This window comes from Akebia trifoliata, chromosome 12 (assembly GCF_017979445.1).
Source record: "Akebia trifoliata isolate Shusen 1 chromosome 12, ASM1797944v1, whole genome shotgun sequence".
NCBI lineage: Eukaryota > Viridiplantae > Streptophyta > Magnoliopsida > Ranunculales > Lardizabalaceae > Akebia > Akebia trifoliata.
In genome coordinates this window covers 697,851-715,992 of record NC_141386.1, presented here as the reverse complement: position 1 = coordinate 715,992, position 18,142 = coordinate 697,851, and the positions used below count along the sequence as shown (strand labels likewise).

Sequence of the window (18,142 nt, the reverse complement as noted above, 5' to 3'; positions counted from 1 at the left end):
ATAAGAAGGAAAAAAAAAAAAAAAGGCCTCCTTATTGGCCGAGTAGACGAAGCATGAGCTTTGCGTGATTGGGAAGTGGACCCCACAATTTCACTTCAATGGGGGTTACACAACCGCTTTTTGACTGGCATAGTAGCCCCCCTGCCCACTTTAAGAAGATATCTGCTATTGACGCCCGAGTTTTTACTTATTACACCCCCTACTACCTTTTTTGGGAGGGGGTGTAGGGTGTTGAGAAGCATTCATTAATAAAAGTAAGGTCGGATCGGCCGAGATGATAAGCTAGTGCAGCCAAATACAAAAAACTATTCTCTTGAGATTCCTTCCCACCTCACTACAAAATCTTAAAATCTTACACCCTTAAGTTCTTTGTAGACTTTTGACCACAAGAATAATAACAACCCTAGAACAAAAAAGATGATAACTTGAGAATTCAAGTTTTTTCTTTCAAAAATGCATTTGTTTCGCTCCAATAAAGTTGTGAAATGGGTAATGATTCACAGCTATCTCTTTATCTCTTGACTCTGGAGAAAGAAGTTTTAGAAGTTAGCCAAGTATTAAAAAGAGTTCACGCAATAGTTTGGTAGGCACCGAGACGCCCAAAACAAGCCAAAGAAATGTGCTCAAACCTTTGTCGCAACCTTGCAATGCAGTAAACCTGTTCAACGGATTCTGCATCACATAAACATAACACACAAGAGTTAGCTCCACAAAAACCTTTACTCGTTAGAAGGTTCATCGTCTGAATCCTTCACAACATTGTTATCCAAGTAAAGAATGTTACCTTTGAAGGCACTCTAGGCCCACAAATTGTGACCTCTAGGAACAAAGCAGTGCCAACAATAGTAATGAATGATTAAAGGACCTAACCAAGAATTGTCCATCTTAACTCTCCTTCCAAATCCTAATATCCTCGCACTTTGAATCAAGCGTGATGGCATGAGCGCACATCAACCGACTCTACTTCTCAATCATTAAAAATCCTCTGGAAGCTAAAATCCCAATTTCAAGACCCATTTGTCCATCACATGAAGTTAAAGACTGGGAGACCCTTCTTTGAAGAGAGCGAGTACAAGTTAGGAAATTCCTTCATAAGTGGTCCATGTCCACACCAACTATCTTCCTAAAATCTCACCTTATTGCTTTTTCCTACCTTAAATCAAGTCTTGTCCCAAAAAGGGGTAATACTTTCATTATCCATTTCCAAACACCAAGTCTTGACCCATGTGCTGCCTTACTCGTCCAGTCTCCCACCCAAAAGGTTTGGACCCATACTTCGCTGCAATCACACATCTCCACAAGCTATCTACCTCCATTCCAAACTGTCAAAAGTTATTTGTTCAAAAGAGCCGAATTAACCAAACCGAACCTCCTAATCTCAAAACCCCTTTTATTCTCAAAAGTTATTTGTTCAAAAGAGCCGAATTAACCAAACCGAACCTCCTAATCTCAAAACCCCTTTTATTCTTTGTCTTGGTCACACTTCCAACTCACCAAATGATGCTTCCGATTGCCCTACGACTTGACTTGACGTTGCCTACTTTTGTTCACACACATGCCAAATTGCAATCTTGCTATGAATGAGTTTAGTAAGAGAAAATCAAATGGATCCATTTTGATATTTTTGTTTTCTTTTTAGTGGGTGCATTTTGTGAACATGTGGGGGCAATGAGCACGATCCCCATTTTTTGTTTTTTTTCGTTTTTATATAAATTACCATTAATATAGTAACCTTTTATTATAACACACAATCTCTTGCAATTCAAAGGAGAATTACACAAAATAAAATTACCAAAAGCAATTAAATTTTTTTTAATGAAATCGCAAGACTATCCAACAATTTATATATAAGATTATATGGATGGGAAGCTAAAACGCTGGATCATCCAACAACTTCAGCAAATGTTGGACAATTCAGCATTGTAAACCAGTATCATAACTTCTTAAAAATTACAACAACAAAAAATTGTAATAATTATAAAAATCAATTTTGTTTTCGTAATTTTTTTTCCAAAATAAAAACATCAAGTATCATTTTTAATATTGATTTTAAGGTTTCTAGAATTTTTATTTTATTTTTTAATATGAGGGTGGCATGTCTCTCCTGCTCTCTCTCTCTCTCTCTCTTCGTACTTCATACTTCTCCCTCTATTGCTTATTTTTACAGGAAATGATGGACTGTCTACGTTGTCCACTGCGTTCATCATACTGAGTTGGACAGTCCAACCGTTGATTTTTAATTTGTATCTCGAAGAAAATAAATCTACGATTATCTATGCACTACCACATGAGTTCGGTGTTTACGTAGTTTCGAACACAGGTGGTATAGCATGACTCTATTTTTTATAGGATCAGGATCAGTTGAGGTGTCCGTTCTATAAGAAGGGGGTTAACGTGGCATGTAAGTTTAAAACGCTGTCACACTGCCTGATTAATTAAATTTCCAACCTGATGTATTAAATCTCCAACCAAAGCATGCCACGTAGAGACCATACGTTACTGTAGTTTAGCCCATTTAGTTAGTTAGTGAGGGTCATCACCAGTACATATCTCACCATGCATGGTTTGGAGTTAGGACAAGAAGATCAATCACCCTAAACACTAGTCATTAATAACCAACTGATGGAAGGTGCGAGTAACATTATTTCATGCATCCCATCCCAAATGTCGTAAATTTAAAGAAAATGATCTATGGCTCTGTGCCCTTGCCATTTCAACCGCAGAGATCACATATGATTTACCACGTGCATTCATCATTTCTCAAGGAAAATCTTGCCAATGTACGATTTCCTTGTCAAAGAAGGCAGATTTTGAATCTCAGGTCATGGTATCAACATTTAAAGACATTTTAACCAATAATGGCATCTTCATTCCCTTTTGTTGATTCAGAAACCATGAGTTCAGCATGAGAAAAATTAATGTAGACTTCTTTTTCACTCAATCTCAGGTATCTTCATCCCTATTACACCGGAAGCATTAACATATTTACTTATTCAACAACATGCATTTGGACATGTACACGTCCGTTGAGCTGTAATTGCCCACTTACTAACCTGCATTCAAAATTCATAACCCACAATTAATTACTCTGATCAAAATGCAGACAAACAATCGGAATGATTCGAGAGAGCGCGTAAAAATCCACATGTTTGTTAGAAATTATCTCAGCCAATATTACTTGGAACAAGTATCCATCTGAGAGAATCCACTCTTTTGGCTTTTATGTTCGATGCCAAACTACTTCCAAGGAAGAAAAAAAAAGAGTTCTACAAGTTGATGAAGCAAACACAGGCATCGTGGAAGGCAGTATACTAAGTTTTAGAAATACAAACGGTGTCAATAACATTCTGAGGTGACTAAAGTTTCCATAACTCCAGAGTTTGCTCTATAATTATTGAATCTTCAATGGAACAATAGGCTTTCTCTTTGGAGAATTTCGTTTTAATCCATCCCTCAGAAGTCTCTTATTTACAAAAATACCTTTGAACCATAAGAAACACAGGCCAGAAGCCGATCTGCCTGTGGAATTAGAAATCTCTTCATTTGTATGGCATTTCCTGTCAGCACAAGAACAAATAGGGTAAGAAACATTATACATGGTCATCAAGTGTTCACAGGAGGCCATATAAGATTCAACCAAAGAGAAGAGCCCAAATCCAATGTTCTATTACAGAAAGAGAAGTCCATTCGGTCTAAATCTATAATTAGCACACACCAATTCATAAAATAAAATAAAATAATAAATATATACATATATATATATATGGGTGGGGTTCCGTAGACACATAAAGCTACAAAGTTTTTGTCTCATATGGTTAAAAAGATTCGGAATGGGCTGATTTTTTGTGAGGATGATCTCTGTGGTGAGGGGATCATCCTTGCAAAAAATCATTCCATTCCAAAACTTCTAATCCCATCAAAAGTGATTTACAAAAATTGGACGGTCTAAAATTTTTCAACTGGTAAACATGGGACTAGAAGTTTCATAATGGGCTGATTTTTGGCAAGGATGATCTCCTCACCAAAGAGATCATCCTCACAAAAAATCAGCCCATTCCAAACATTTTTGCCCATATAAAACAAAACACGTTGTAGCTTTATGAGTAGCTTTATGTGTATACAGATCCTAATCCTATATATATATATATATATATATATAGGAAATGGTAACGTCAAGACCTCATAGGGACGTTAACATTGTCCAACACTTTTTTTCCAATAATGCCCCTCCTCGTTTGGTCTTTTAGAGAAAAAGACAAGGACATGTTAGTCTTTTACACAATGAATACATTTATTATGCCATTAATAAATGCATTTATTATGTTGGCATTGATTCCCAAAGCATTTACAACAAAATATATATATTTAATTCAAAATGCTCATCGCATTTATTATGTAAACAAGCATTTATTGTGTAAAAGACCAATACACCCTTGTCTTTTTCACTAAAAGACAAAACAATGAGAGGTATTATTGGAAAAAAAAAAAAATCAGACAATGTTAACGTCCCCATGAAGTATTGGACGTTAGCATCCCCATATATATATATATATATATATATATATATAGGTATTATGGGGGAAAAAAAAAAAGTATCGGATAATGCTAATGTCCCCATGAAGTATTGGACATTAGCATTCCCCATATATATATATATATGGGGTCAGGTTCAAGGGCCATATGAGAAAACATATGTAAAAACTTTCCTTTTTAATAATATTTTAAAATATGGGTTAGAAATTTTGGATTGAACTGATTTTTTGTGAGGATGATCTCTATGATGGGAAGATCATCCAAAAAAAAAAAAAAATCAGCCAAATCTGAAACTTCTAACCCCATTAAAAGTGATTTAGAATGTGGACCGTCGATTTTTTACCAATTTTTATCACTAATTTGTAAATCACTTTTGATGGATTTAGAAGTTTCTGATTGAGCTGATTTTTTGTGAGGATGATCTTTTCATCATAGTGACCATCCTTGCAAAAAATCAGCTCAATCCAAAACCTCTAACTCTTATTTTGAAAAACGAAAGTTTTTTCATATGTTTTCTCATATGGCTCTTGAACCGCCCCCATATATATATATATATATATATATATATATATATATATATATATAAAACAGAAAAGGATCAGTATTTTACTTACAGGGGCAAGCTTGGCATGTAAAGAAAAGGATCTTTTGGCCAACAATCATCTGCTGACCATACTAATTATATAAATTGCCTGGGGTGGCCAATGGTCATCTTTAAGTTCATAAATGATGTTTCAACCCCCACATTAGAGTTCAAAATGAATGTTTCCAACCCCCCAAAATTTTTGTAAACGAGGGTATGAGTAGCATACCAGAGGTCCATTTGGATGCATGTATGCCTGAGGCGATTGGATTGGAGCACCCTGTGCATTGTACATAACATGCTGGGGTCCACCAAATGTGGGTCCAATCTGCAAACACCGTGAAATATAGGTATTAGTTCAAGAATAAAATATAACTCAAATGTAGATAACATTGAAAAAAAAGAGTACGCTAATAGTAATCATACATATGGTAGTGATATCAAAGAAACTAATTAACGATGAGTTAGCATAAATCTGCGGCTATTTCTTACTCCCAATTTCCACTCCAATCGGTAGGCCAACATGGAGATCATGTTGGACAATTCAATAATAGAGTGGATTGTACCATGTTGCTCAACAATCAACATAGTACAATCAAGAATTAGCAACTTCAAGTCGTTGGGTCTATTTTTAGTGAAAGTTGATCTCCATGTTATGACAAACTCTTCGTGCAACTGGATTTTCCACCCCGATCTCCATGTGTACCCCATCAACAGGAAAAAAAATGCGTGGCGGATTTAACCCTCCTCATTATTCATTAACAATATCAGCATACAGCACTGCTGATTTGAAGAGATTTGATCATATATCAAGAATGAAAGCATCGAAAATATACAGGTTACCAACATCAGAACCACATAATACATGGCTCAAGAGATTTAAATTGCCATCTATCTTGTTTTAATTTTTTTGAAAGATAACCATGTTATAATTAAAACTCACTCTTCTAAGTTTTGTTCCCACTCATTATGTACCCATCTAAAAAGCTTTTCGAAAAAGGATTATTAGCAAGCTCTTGAAAGTGATGCGACAGGGATCAACTTCCTCTTCTTTTAAATAGCATCAGAAGGCAGTCAGTTTGTTGTTGATTAATGATTCAGCTAAGTTAGTTTTAAGGTTTTAGAGAAGATAACAGTCTTCAAATTTCAAATCTTCAATTTGTTAATTAAATTCTACGATTCTCAAATAAGGAACACTAGACCTGATTCTCAGATGATATAAGATCTTGTGGGGGAAACTAGATACCCATTGGAATGATTTTGATTATGAAAACATGAGCAGACGGCAGTACACATGATCATGAATTAGAAAGGAGCTTCAATCAATGGAATGTACCAAAGTTCAGCACACAAGTTTGGCCAACATTTCTTATTTAGCTATCTATTCCGTGCCTATATCACAAAGTTCTTTGAAACTACGGAAGCCTTCTATGAAAAACCAAGTACTAAATTAATTAGATCATTGAGAGAAATACATAACATGCTCCACTAGACTTTTTGTCCTGCATCACTTTTACAGCATTATGGCCATTGTAAATGACCACCGAAAGGAAAATTAATAGTCCATAAAAATATGTGGTAGTATGAACATTTAAAAAAAAGTTCCATATAGAAGTATGAACGTGAAAAAGGGAACTAAAAGGAGCTAAAGAGAAGGAAAGAAAAGAAATAACATTTAAGTTACAACTAAGAGCTTACCCCAATGCCTACTGGTAGGCCATGCATATGTTGGACCGCAGATGCATTAGGAGGGTAATAATAAGAACCATCAGATACTGGGGAAGGAGGCCTTAAAGGTGTCTGAGTCGGGGTGAAACTTTTTGCGTTTGGATTGAGCTTAAATTCCTGGATCAGCATTTTACAGAAACAGAGTAGGACTAGTCATTAGCCGCGTATTAAAAAGACAACTGAAATTAACAAGATAGCTTAATAGGAAAAGTTAAGATATAATAGAATGATTAAAAAAGGTAAAACCTTAGCATAAGGATTCAATGATGATTTTTCAGAAGCCAACGATCCCATGGATGAGCTTGGTGACAAAGCACGAGTATTCAAAGCTGGGGCAGCAACAGCACGCTCTGAAGAGGATGATGCAGAACTGCCTGGTTGTCCACGAGGGTTTACAGGTTGGTTTGCCCCATCTGCTTTCCCAGATCCCACAACCTCTGATGATTCACCTAAAGAATCTGTGTGGCCTTGACCTTTAGAGGAAACACAAGATGAAGGGGTGTATGCCGTGGCACTCGGTGATAATACCCCTTTGTCAGAGATGGCTTTCTTCGCATTCTGTGATGACTCTAAATCTACATCAAGTGATAATATTTTCCTATGGTCAATCACATAAATCATTGTGCAAAAAAATAAATTGATCAATACCAAAAAGATATGACAAGATGGTAAAAAACAAAGAAAGATGCTAATATCTTAGTGCCAAAAACTAACCTGGCACATAACCAGAACACCATTGTTTCTCTAAATGTTTTTTTCTGAACAGTTCACCTGTCCTTCTAATATCCAAATTTTATAGGTCTGACAGCCGAGGGTTAAAAAAATTCGATGTGACCCAATCAGGTCGATTTTTTATGAAGAACTAATGCGGAACACAAATCAAGTCAACGGTCAAGGGTTCCAACAAAAAATTTGTAATTATTTAGGTTTTCCCTTAATTGGGTTTGTGTATAGTTTTATTGTTTGAGATTATTTTAGATTAGTTATTTTTTTAGTTTTGAATTGTTTTAGGGTTTTATTTTTACGTTTTTGTTTGTTGCTTATTTTCATATTTTATTGACCCATGGTCTTAGTATAATATTTAGGGGTAGTTTGGTAACTTTATAATGTCTTTATTTAAGTTTATGACAGTTAAAAAATTAGGAGTTACAAAAATTAAGTTATTTATTTGGTATTTTAGTTTATTAGGATTCTTAGATTTGTTTTCTTTATATATAGATTGTATTAGGGTTTTTTTTATAGAAGAATGCTGAATAAAAATAGAGTTTGAACTTTGACCTTCCCAATAATGGGTGTGGTGTGAGGCCATTTTGGAGTGAGTCCACGATAACATTCTTTTTCTTTTAATCTTGTTTTTTTTTTTTTTCTAGATTCTTGAAATTTGATTCTTGAATCTTCACTTCTTGAAACCCTTTCCCACAACCCTTAATCATTTCTCCATTCTCTTAACCTTTAATCATTACCTTATAAACCTTAACCTTTAACCTTTTTCTCTACCCTACAATAATTGTAAAAAAAAAATTATTTTACTCTTTGGATTTACCCTATCCTAACCCAAATCTCCAATCCCCAACCAGATTTTCCTAATCCCCTTATTTTCATTTTCTTCCCTTACTGTCCTGCATCAAGAACCCCTGAGTGAGGACTACTTTGTTTCGGTCTAATGGACAGGACAACTCCAGTATCTTTTGGATCTTGAATAAGTTGATATATATATAGACCTAAGTAATTCATTCATAAATGAAATCATTCTGAAATGAGAAAAAACAATGACATTCCAAAATTTCTCCATAGAATCAACCAAAAATAGTCCACGAAACAAATTATCATAAAAGAGAGGGCACATATTATGCATTTTATGGAACATTTATGATCTGACAGGTGGTACAAACAAAAAAGGAGTTCCCTACTCACCATCGAATTTTGAAATTTGCACCTCCTCACTAACCTGCATTCAGGATAAAGGGAAACAAAATATGTTGTGTGTTAGAAATATACACAAGCATCTAAGCATAAAAAAGAAAGGAGATATAAATTACCAACAATAATAATTCTGAAATAATACGAAAACTCTGACTCACTGTTTTCCTTTCTGTGGATTCATCTGTAAAGTTCTTTCCTCCATGCTGTTCTCTGGATTGGTTCTCATTCAACCTAAACCTTCAGAATGTCAAAATTAAAGATTCTTTTAAAATATTATTCCTAAATTTTATCTTCACAAAAACAAAATTTATGAAAAAACGAGCCTTATATTGGCAAAATTTATTGAAGAACAATGAAATGAAGTATAATCAACCAAAAAGTGAGTGTATGTATATAAAAGTAGCAAATGCAGAAACCTGGTCTCTCCATCCAACTGTCTATCATGACCACTAGAACTAGACGAGTATGGGTCCCTGGGAGCATTTACTTGAGAAAATTGTGCTTCATCCTGCACAGCATAAGAAAACAGAAGGAACATTGAACATTAGCTACAAGGAAGGCTACAATATTTGCAATTCATAGGTCCTGACTAAGTATATCGTACGTCTTCCTTGCAAGGTAACATACAGCGATGCTAGATGAGTTTATAATCTCCAAAGAAACAGGACAACTACAATATTTGCAATTCATAGATCATGACTGAGTATCAAAAGTCTTTTTTTTTTTTAATAGGTGTATCATAAGTCTTCCTTGCACAAAAACAAACAGAGGTGCTACATGTCTTCATAATCTCCAAAGAAACAGGACTATCAAAGGTAGCCATAACCGCATAAGCTAGAAAATCCCTTAGTTGCACAAATCAAGTGAGGAGAGGGAAGCATTTCAAGTGTGGGAGCAGATGTTACATTAATTTGAATTATTTCAGGAAGCTGGATCAGGAGTGGAAGCTAGGGTGGGAGGTCCTTAGAAAGATGCTAGATATGTTTACCCCTCTCCCTCCACCACAATTTACCATTCCCACATACACCATAATCGATGCAGTTAAGACTGTAATATATCTTTACTATTATAATGAGATAAGGCGGAGTAGTAGTAGTTCGACACCAAAATTTGAGTGGTCATAAATGCCCCCACTTTTATACTTAAATTCAATATAATAAGGACCATTGAGGTAAAAAACAAGAAAATTGCAATCTACGACCGTATAATCACATTGCTTAATTTTCAAAATTACAAAAGTATCCTTTTTTACTATGTGATCTTCAAAAAAAAACCCTTTAATCGATATTTTAAATTACAAATCAGCCCTTTTGATACATGTGCATTTGCACATGCCAACTTCTAGTACAGATAAAATGAACATAACAATACTAATAACACTAGTAGTATTACACATTTTTGCGGTAACCAAGAATGTTCAACAATTCATAGAAGAAAATGAATGGTCAAGGAACTACCACAGATGAAGAGCTTGATGACGCCTGAGCTCCATCATCGCTTTTCCCTCTAGTCACATCAGAAAAGGACCTGCTAATGACAGAAGCAGAGGAATGTCCAAATGTTTCGGTATTGCATGAATCCAATGTTATGTCCTCATTTTCGTTGTATCCACTGTCACTAAACCCCCTAAATACTGATGAGTATCTTGTCTCGTCATCAATATCAAACGCATGAAGGTGAAGGCCTCGTTCCTATAATATCAAGTCAATAAGCCACACAATAGCTCGCCAAAGAAGATCAAACAAATGAATGCCAAGGAAATATTACCTCCGCTAAATGAAGATCTTGAGTATCCTCACCCTCAATTTCTCTTGCAATTCTTGTGGCTTCCTTTTCCAGGACTCTCATTTGAGGACCTCTATCAAGTTTTGTTGTATACAGTTCTTCATTAAAGGTGCTCTTCACTCCAAATAATGCTTCATTAGTTCCAAACTGATCCCACTTCCTGTTTACAAAATAATATGTAAACTTTTCAGTTGCTGGGATGAGGCTTTGATGATGATGATAGAACTATACTAAACGATAAAAGTGCACAATAAACGTGAACTACAAGCTTGATTTAAAGAAGGAATCATCTCATTTTTTATGACAAGGACTCAAGGAGCATTCTGTTCAAAGACATTATAATTTATATTTTTGGGGTTTTTTGTTTGTTTCATGTAAATTTTTCAAGGAATTCAAAGGAGACTTCTTTGAGGACTTTGTAGATAGATGGGAGTGAGTTTGTTGAATTTTTTCTAGTAAGTTCCGGGTAGCGAGATTGATTTGGTGTCCATCTAGATCTTGGATGGTCAACTCGAAGGATTTTTTATTGAATACAATTTTTACTTATCAAAGAAAAGAAAAAGAATGTTAATATTCCAATGAAATGGTTACATTTTAATGGATAGGTATTATTATCAACATATATCTTTAAAAGTACCTCAATTCAAGACAATTTAATGACAGTTAATCACTTCAGAAACTAAAATATAAATATACCCAATAAAGAATTAAGAAAGTGATAATGATAATACGAAGAAAAATAATGATGAGGCATTCCAAAGATATAGCAGAATGGCTACATGAGGTCCAATAGGGATTCTGTAAAGATAACAATGAAACCATTAACAAGGTCTGGCTATGATCTAATCATGTTAAAAAAATGCAGTCATAACAACCTGTTCCAAGTGCCATCAAAAATATTTTCTAATTCAGGGCATTCTGGATCATCTTCATCAGGGGTCCAGCGTTCCAACTCTCTCTCCCCATCAGCAAAATGAGACTGCGATATGTAGGAATCTATCATAAGATCCTGACGCTTGTCACGTTGAACACCATTTGCCAACTCATTCCCAGTCACAAACACATCCTGAAACAATTAAATCACACAATGAGATCACTAATGATCAAATTCCCAATGAAGACAGGACAAAAATCTCATAATACTATTATCCCTGATGTATGAGTGGTCGAATAAAGATTAAAATTTAAATAAAAAATGAAGCATAACCTTAGCGATAACTTGCACAAGTTCTTTAGCAGGTATGATAAAGATCTTTGAAGGGGCCTTGCTAACAGAAATAGGCTTCTGTCCTCTATGAGAACCATCCTTGGTCAACCGAGCCATTTTCAAAATAATTCCTGAGAGTTAGCAAAAAGGAACCGAATACTCAGACCAGAAATGGTTGAAATATAGGAGATATTTGCTTTTCCAAAGATGAAGTTGTAGGACTGTCAACGGATCAAGATTGGATCAGATCAGGGTTGATTCAGAAACAAAACTATAACAGTTGGATCGGGTCCAAATCTGATAGGTAACTTGTTGGATCACTACCTTGTCAGACCAGGTCCTTATTGGATCTCAACAACTTGTTACAAATCCAATCCAATTGTTCGGATTGGGTCCAGATCCAATTTAATATGATCCTATCCAGTAGACATATCATCATCAACAACAAAGCCTTATCATAAGGATTTAAGAATTTTAGTGTCGGCTGAAAACAGTACAATACACAACATATAAGATATAGATATAATACATCTAAAAAACAATGTAAACACAATGCATAGAAAGGTAGCTTACAGGTTTACATTATATTGTACCATACGTACTTCCATATATTATGGAATCAGGGGCATGGTCGATCCAGGAACCTATTTGATATCTTATTGTAACAGATCATAGCTGGAACTTAACATCACCCTCCAAACCCAATATTATTGAATCGGATTTGGATCCATTGATGGTCCTAGGAAACTAAGAACAATTATAACTCATAATCCTCCTAAATTAACCTAATCATGACCCAGGAAAACATAATCAAAAGCAGTAAAACATACCAAAATCTTTTTCAGCATTCGTTGCATGAAATATTCCAGAGTATATAGATCCATTTTTCACTTGGACTTCAACAGAATGTCCAATAAGACATGTTGTCAAATATATTAGCCGATCGCGTGATGGACTTTCATATACTCCAACTTTGCTGCCATTCAGCGCACCTGACCCAAGGAGCTCTTAGAAGGGAGAAGAAAAAGAAGGTAACAAAATAACAAATTTAGATGAGCAATGTGTACCTGCATTGCTCAAACTGCCAAGATTTGATTTCCCAGGCTGCAACTTACGGTCCGGCCGAGTTCCCATCTCCCTTTCCACTCTTCGACGGCCAAATCCATTTGAAGAAGGCTTGGGCTGTACAACTTGTTGCATACTCATTCTGTGCAGTAGCTTCTGATCAAATGAGGACCAGTTCAAAAAAGTTATACTTCTGGCCAAAAATAATTCAGATGTAATACCGATGGAAAGCAAATAAAAAAAGTGGCCAATTTAGATAGCTTCTGATATGATAATGCAATGAAACATCCTGAATAAAGAGAAAAGAAGCACGCTAGAACATTTTAACTTCCCTTCATAAAAAAATTACATTGATTTTCACAATCTTAATGAGTTTCACCATGATGAAGAGGGGACATAAAGGGGTGGGGGGAGAGAACATTTTAATAACAGATTAAATGAATTCATTCGGACCTTGGAGAAGAGGGATGAAGTCATAAAACTCAAACTTTATTACAAGTGATTTAATCCTACCAACAAGATAAGAAGAAGACCTAAATGTTCGAAGAATTCGTTGACCTAAACTCAACCAAAACAGGACAATAGACATGCTCATAAACCTTCTTTATAGTTCCATTGTGAAAATGGCAAAGGAAATGAAAATTGAAAATAACACGAAAAATCTTTCAATGAATGGCTAATTGTCTCCGAATGATTAACCATATCCCAAAGATCAAAATCAACACAGAGGCTCCGAAAGGTGAGGAAATGATAAGAGAATTGTATAGTGGGCTTCTATAAGAATTTGTATTATGAGGAGCACAAGAATTGCCCTTTGTTGGATAATTTAGATTTTGCATGTATGTTTGAAAGTCAACAATATATATATTTTTTTAATGAGTAAAAGTAAACAATATTGGTTAGAGAGACAAATTGAACAGTAGAAAGTTTTCCATGCAATCACATCCATGGGTGGTGAGGAAGCTCCTAAGCCTGGATGGTTTCTCCATGGCTTCTTACAAAGCTTGTTGGGATATAATCTAGTGTAGGTCATCAAAGATCTTCAAGAAGAAGGAAACCTTGATTACTACTCTAATAGCACTTTTTTCGCTTTGATCCCAAAAAATCTGGTGGCAAAGCTATAGTGGATTATCGTCCTATTTCCTTTGTGGGATCATTGTATAAAGTGACTACAAAAGAGCTCGTAAGTAGATGTAAGGAACTTAATCCTGGAGAGACTGGGCTTGAACAATGATCTTTTTTTTTTTTTTCCTGGATTAATCTTACAAATAATTCTAGGAGAGCTCGAGTTAATTCTTGAATTTATAACCATACATTCATTAGCAAACAAACAAAGTTTTCACTAGGGGTTGGCTAATTCTCAATAGAGTTCTATTTTCCAATGAATGTATAGTCATAGATTCAAGAATCAGGTCAAGCTCCCCTAGAATTGTTTGTAAGATTAATAAGAGAAAAAGACCATGGTCATGTTACTGGGGCTTTTCTGGGGCATATGATGGGAAGAATGGGATTCAAGCATAGATGGATTTCCTCGATCATAGAGCGTGTGAAATTTGTACCCTTTCAATACTTGTCAACGGATCCCCAGTAGGGTACTTTAGCAAATCAAGAGGTTTACGTCAAGATGATTCACTCTCTTCCCTACTCTTCAACATTGTTGTAGAAGTCTTTGGTAAATAATGAGGAGAATGGCTGTTATTAGGGATAGGATGGATTTGCAGTTAGCATTAGTGGTCCATTGGTTTTGCAAATGTAATTTACATACAATGCCCTTGTTTTCTAGAATGCCTTTTTGAAGCATATTAGGTTCTTCTGATTTTCTTTGAAGCAGTATTTGGCTTGTGTATCAACATACATAAAAGCAAAGTGATTGGTGTGGATCCAATTTCCAATCTTCAGCTCAAGGTTGCTTAGGTCGGTAAGTGGAGTCTTTCTCGTCGTCTTATCTTGGCTAGTCTCTTGGAGCTCCATTAATAGCTCTACAATATGGGATCCAATCATTGAAAATTTGGTAAAGGACTAAGTTCCAAGAAGACCAGATATTTGTCGAAATAGGGAAAGTTATCCTCAACTTAAAGAACCCTAGAAAGTATCCCTATTATTTCCTTTCCTTATTCTCTTTGCAAGCATGGAACTTCACTTCCAGTTCATGAGATGAAATTTTCACTTTCCATCCTAATGCAGGTTAAAAATACAATTCAATCATATGGTTTAGCAAGTCAAAAGAAAGGCACATGTAATGGATACTTTTAAATTTCTTAGACACTCAAATGCATGACAGAGAATCCAGAAAGGAGTATAGCATCCAATGTTACCTCGATACTTCAAAATTCAACATTTATCCATGTTCATTACTTAGATTTGTAAGTGCAAACACCATATTATTTGTTCATATATGTAACATAGGTATCATCTAATCTGGCAATGTCCATGAATACCTAGTCATGAAACTAGGCATGATATATTATCATAAAATTAATTTTCTAAAAATGAGACACGAAGCTACCTTATTAATCGAAATTGTAGGCAGAAATTCCTCGAAGTCGAAACAGCCTATCTGCAGTAGTAAAGAAAATTTAGTAGATTTATCTAAATACCATAAACTTAGGTATGTGTTCGGATCATCGTTTTGTGGACCAAAAAAAAGAAAAAAAATTTGGGTTAATCACACCGATTAATCCAACCAGTAAGCAAAATCAAATTCAAAATCACAACAACAACAAAACAAAAACAAAAAAATCACTAAATCCAATATGAGTAAAGTTAGTTTCAGTAAAACAACTAGCACCAATGCAGATCGAACCAAAACCGATTTCTCACCAAAAATAAGTGTCAGAAACTAACAAAAAGCCCTAATTAAAAGAGAAAAAAAGATAACAAATCAACTGAATTTCGCAGAAAAAGAGAAACTTGAGAACAAAAGAGAAGAGGATCCTTACAAATCAACTTCGATTATTCTCTGTTTTTTTTTTCCCCCTCTTCTTCAGAAAGAGAAATATAGCAGGATCACCGAAAAGATTTCTAGGGTTCCAAAAACAAGAAAAAGAGGGATACTGTAGGATCTACAGATCGATCTGGCGCTTGAGAGAAAGAGGTTTTAGGGTTTGAAACGAGGTGTGACGAACCCGCGACACGGATTCAATGAATGAAAACGAGATTTAAAACTTTGTTGTTGGAATTTGGGTGCACGAGAGGAATGAGGACATAAATGGCATTTGTAGAAAGTAAAGGGCGATGTAAGAGAAGTACTGAATGAAGTAGAGCTGTAAAGAACTTCAATAAATAACAGCAGAGGAATCTTACATGTACCCTTGGAATTTGGCGATTATTCTCAGATGCCCCCCTCTTTTCAAACTGACGACAAGTCTTTCACCTTGGTCTTCTTTTAGAGACTGATGAAATGACTAAAATACCCTCATAATAAACTCAATCTATTTTTTTCCAACCCCCCCCCCCCCCCATCACGTAAGAAATCCACCTGCACTCCACTGGTATGATTGCAGTCCAAAAAAATAATTGCACTCTTTTCAACCTTTTTCTTCTGAGGGTCTTGTTAGTATGTGTCTTAAGGGCATAGGTTAAAGTGCATTAAATACACCTTGGAATCTGAATTTTCTCCCAAAAGAATTTTTTTTTTTTTTCAAAAATACCCCCAAGTGCTTGTTCCCAATGTATATTTAATGCAATTTAACGTGTGCCCTTAATGCACTTATTTTTCTTCTTCTTTTTCGCATTAAGAAAGAAGAAGAGAGAGAATTCTTCATCCTTCAACAAAAACAGAGAAAAAGTGGGGTATAACAAATAAGGATTTAAAATTATTTTTAAAAAAAAAAATTTAAGATTGAGTTGTATAGGGCAACTTATGATAAGCAAGTAATTGCTCCCATTTTTCAATGGATGTAAAAGATGTTATAGAGAAAATGGTGTAGAACAAGTGGGGATCTTATCACCAAAACCCAAGGTTGGAGATGAAAGGGATTCCATTGGCCACAACAACATTTATACAAACACACCAATCATTATAAAATTTAGTCATTGTCTATGCATAGATTGGTGTGTTATAAGTAAAAGTTGGTTGTGTTACTAGAGTTCAAGAAATGATGACATGTAGTTCTAATATAGTTATAAATAAATAAAAAGGGCTAAAATCTTAATACATTTAAGAAAGAAGAAGAGAGAGAATTCTTCATCCTTCAACAAAAACAGAGAAAAAGTGGGGTATAACAAATAAGGATTTAAAATTATTTTTAAAAAAAAAAATTTAAGATTGAGTTGTATAGGCAACTTATGATAAGCAAGTAATTGCTCCCATTTTTCAATGGATGTAAAAGATGTTATAGAGAAAATGGTGTAGAACAAGTGGGGATCTTATCACCAAAACCCAAGGTTGGAGATGAAAGGGATTCCATTGGCACAACAACATTTAATTACAACACACCAATCATTATAAAATTTAGTCATTGTCTATGCATAGATTGGTGTGTTATAAGTAAAAGTTGGTGTGTTAATAGAGTTCAAGAAATGATGACATGTAGTTCTAATAATAGTTATAAATAAATAAAAAGGGCTAAAATCTTAATACATTTTACATTTTTTTTGGAAGGCAAATAGACGAAGGCCTATAAAAATATGTTTTTGGTTCACCACTTGTATAATTCACCAAAATATCACACTTGGTAGTTTCATCGTTGGTTTTTGTGATTTAAAATTATTATAAATGAATGCATTTAAGAAAATGTAGGAGTATCTCCAATAAACAATAAACTAAGAAAAAGTCGGTTGTGTTAAAGATGTCAAGTTTGGTTTATTTGGTCTAGACATCGATAAAAAGATTAAGAATAATAAAATGTTCTATTGGTTTGAAGATATTTAATTTTTACAATTATTATTCTTCTTCTTCCAAGTCGCCTGAAGTTTTGGGAGTGTCCTGTCAATATTGTTTCATATTTGTGACAACTAGTCCATTGTTGGGCCTCAAAATTGCAAGCATATGTCAACGAATCGAGCTATGGGTCCAATCAGGGGCGATGCCAAGATTTTGCCAGTGTGGGGGGCAACTAAGAGGAAAAAAAAAAAAAATTGGGGGCAATAGTGGTGGATTTTTTTATCCACCGGTGATACTTGGCGCAATAGCTCATTAATTCACAGACTTTAAAAATTCTTATTGGGGAAAGTGCCTCCATTGTAAATCCACCCTCGGTTTGGTTGAGATTGGGTAAAGATGATTTGGTGAATTTTACCATTTTTAAGGAGGAAAGCTTTCTAAAAACATAAAATAGCAAAGGAAGGGAAATCACACAAACATAAGGATTTACGTA

At 34.9% G+C, this 18,142-nt stretch overlaps 1 protein-coding gene across 1 annotated transcript; it reads right to left on the bottom strand.

Moving 5' to 3' along the window:
- Positions 1-5,139: 5,139 nt before the first annotated feature.
- Positions 5,140-16,064, bottom strand: LOC147388455 (polyadenylate-binding protein-interacting protein 4-like). Its single transcript, XM_086418253.1, has 15 exons — positions 15,764-16,064; positions 15,331-15,381; positions 12,827-12,980; positions 12,590-12,751; positions 11,760-11,890; positions 11,428-11,618; positions 10,535-10,712; positions 10,225-10,458; positions 9,184-9,275; positions 8,926-9,004; positions 8,759-8,792; positions 7,091-7,419; positions 6,815-6,961; positions 5,346-5,444; positions 5,140-5,208 (listed from the first exon to the last, which is right to left on the bottom strand). The coding sequence occupies exons 3-15, from the start codon at positions 12,963-12,965 to the stop codon at positions 5,140-5,142; spliced, it is 1,884 nt and encodes a 627-aa protein (XP_086274379.1). The 5' UTR covers positions 12,966-12,980; positions 15,331-15,381; positions 15,764-16,064.
- Between the last annotated feature and the right edge of the window lie 2,078 nt (positions 16,065-18,142).

What these genes read in the sequence shown, in the direction of transcription:
- LOC147388455 (XM_086418253.1), bottom strand. Translation starts at nt 12,965, where the DNA reads ATGAGTATGCAACAAGTTGTACAGCCCAAGCCTTCTTCAAATGGATTT. An exon ending in AAGATCTTCATTTAGCGGAG is followed by an intron (nt 10,459 to 10,534) that starts GTAATATTTCCT and finishes TTGATATTATAG; the next exon opens with GAACGAGGCCTTCACCTTCA. An exon ending in CATCAAGCTCTTCATCTGTG is followed by an intron (nt 9,276 to 10,224) that starts GTAGTTCCTTGA and finishes TATGCTGTGCAG; the next exon opens with GATGAAGCACAATTTTCTCA.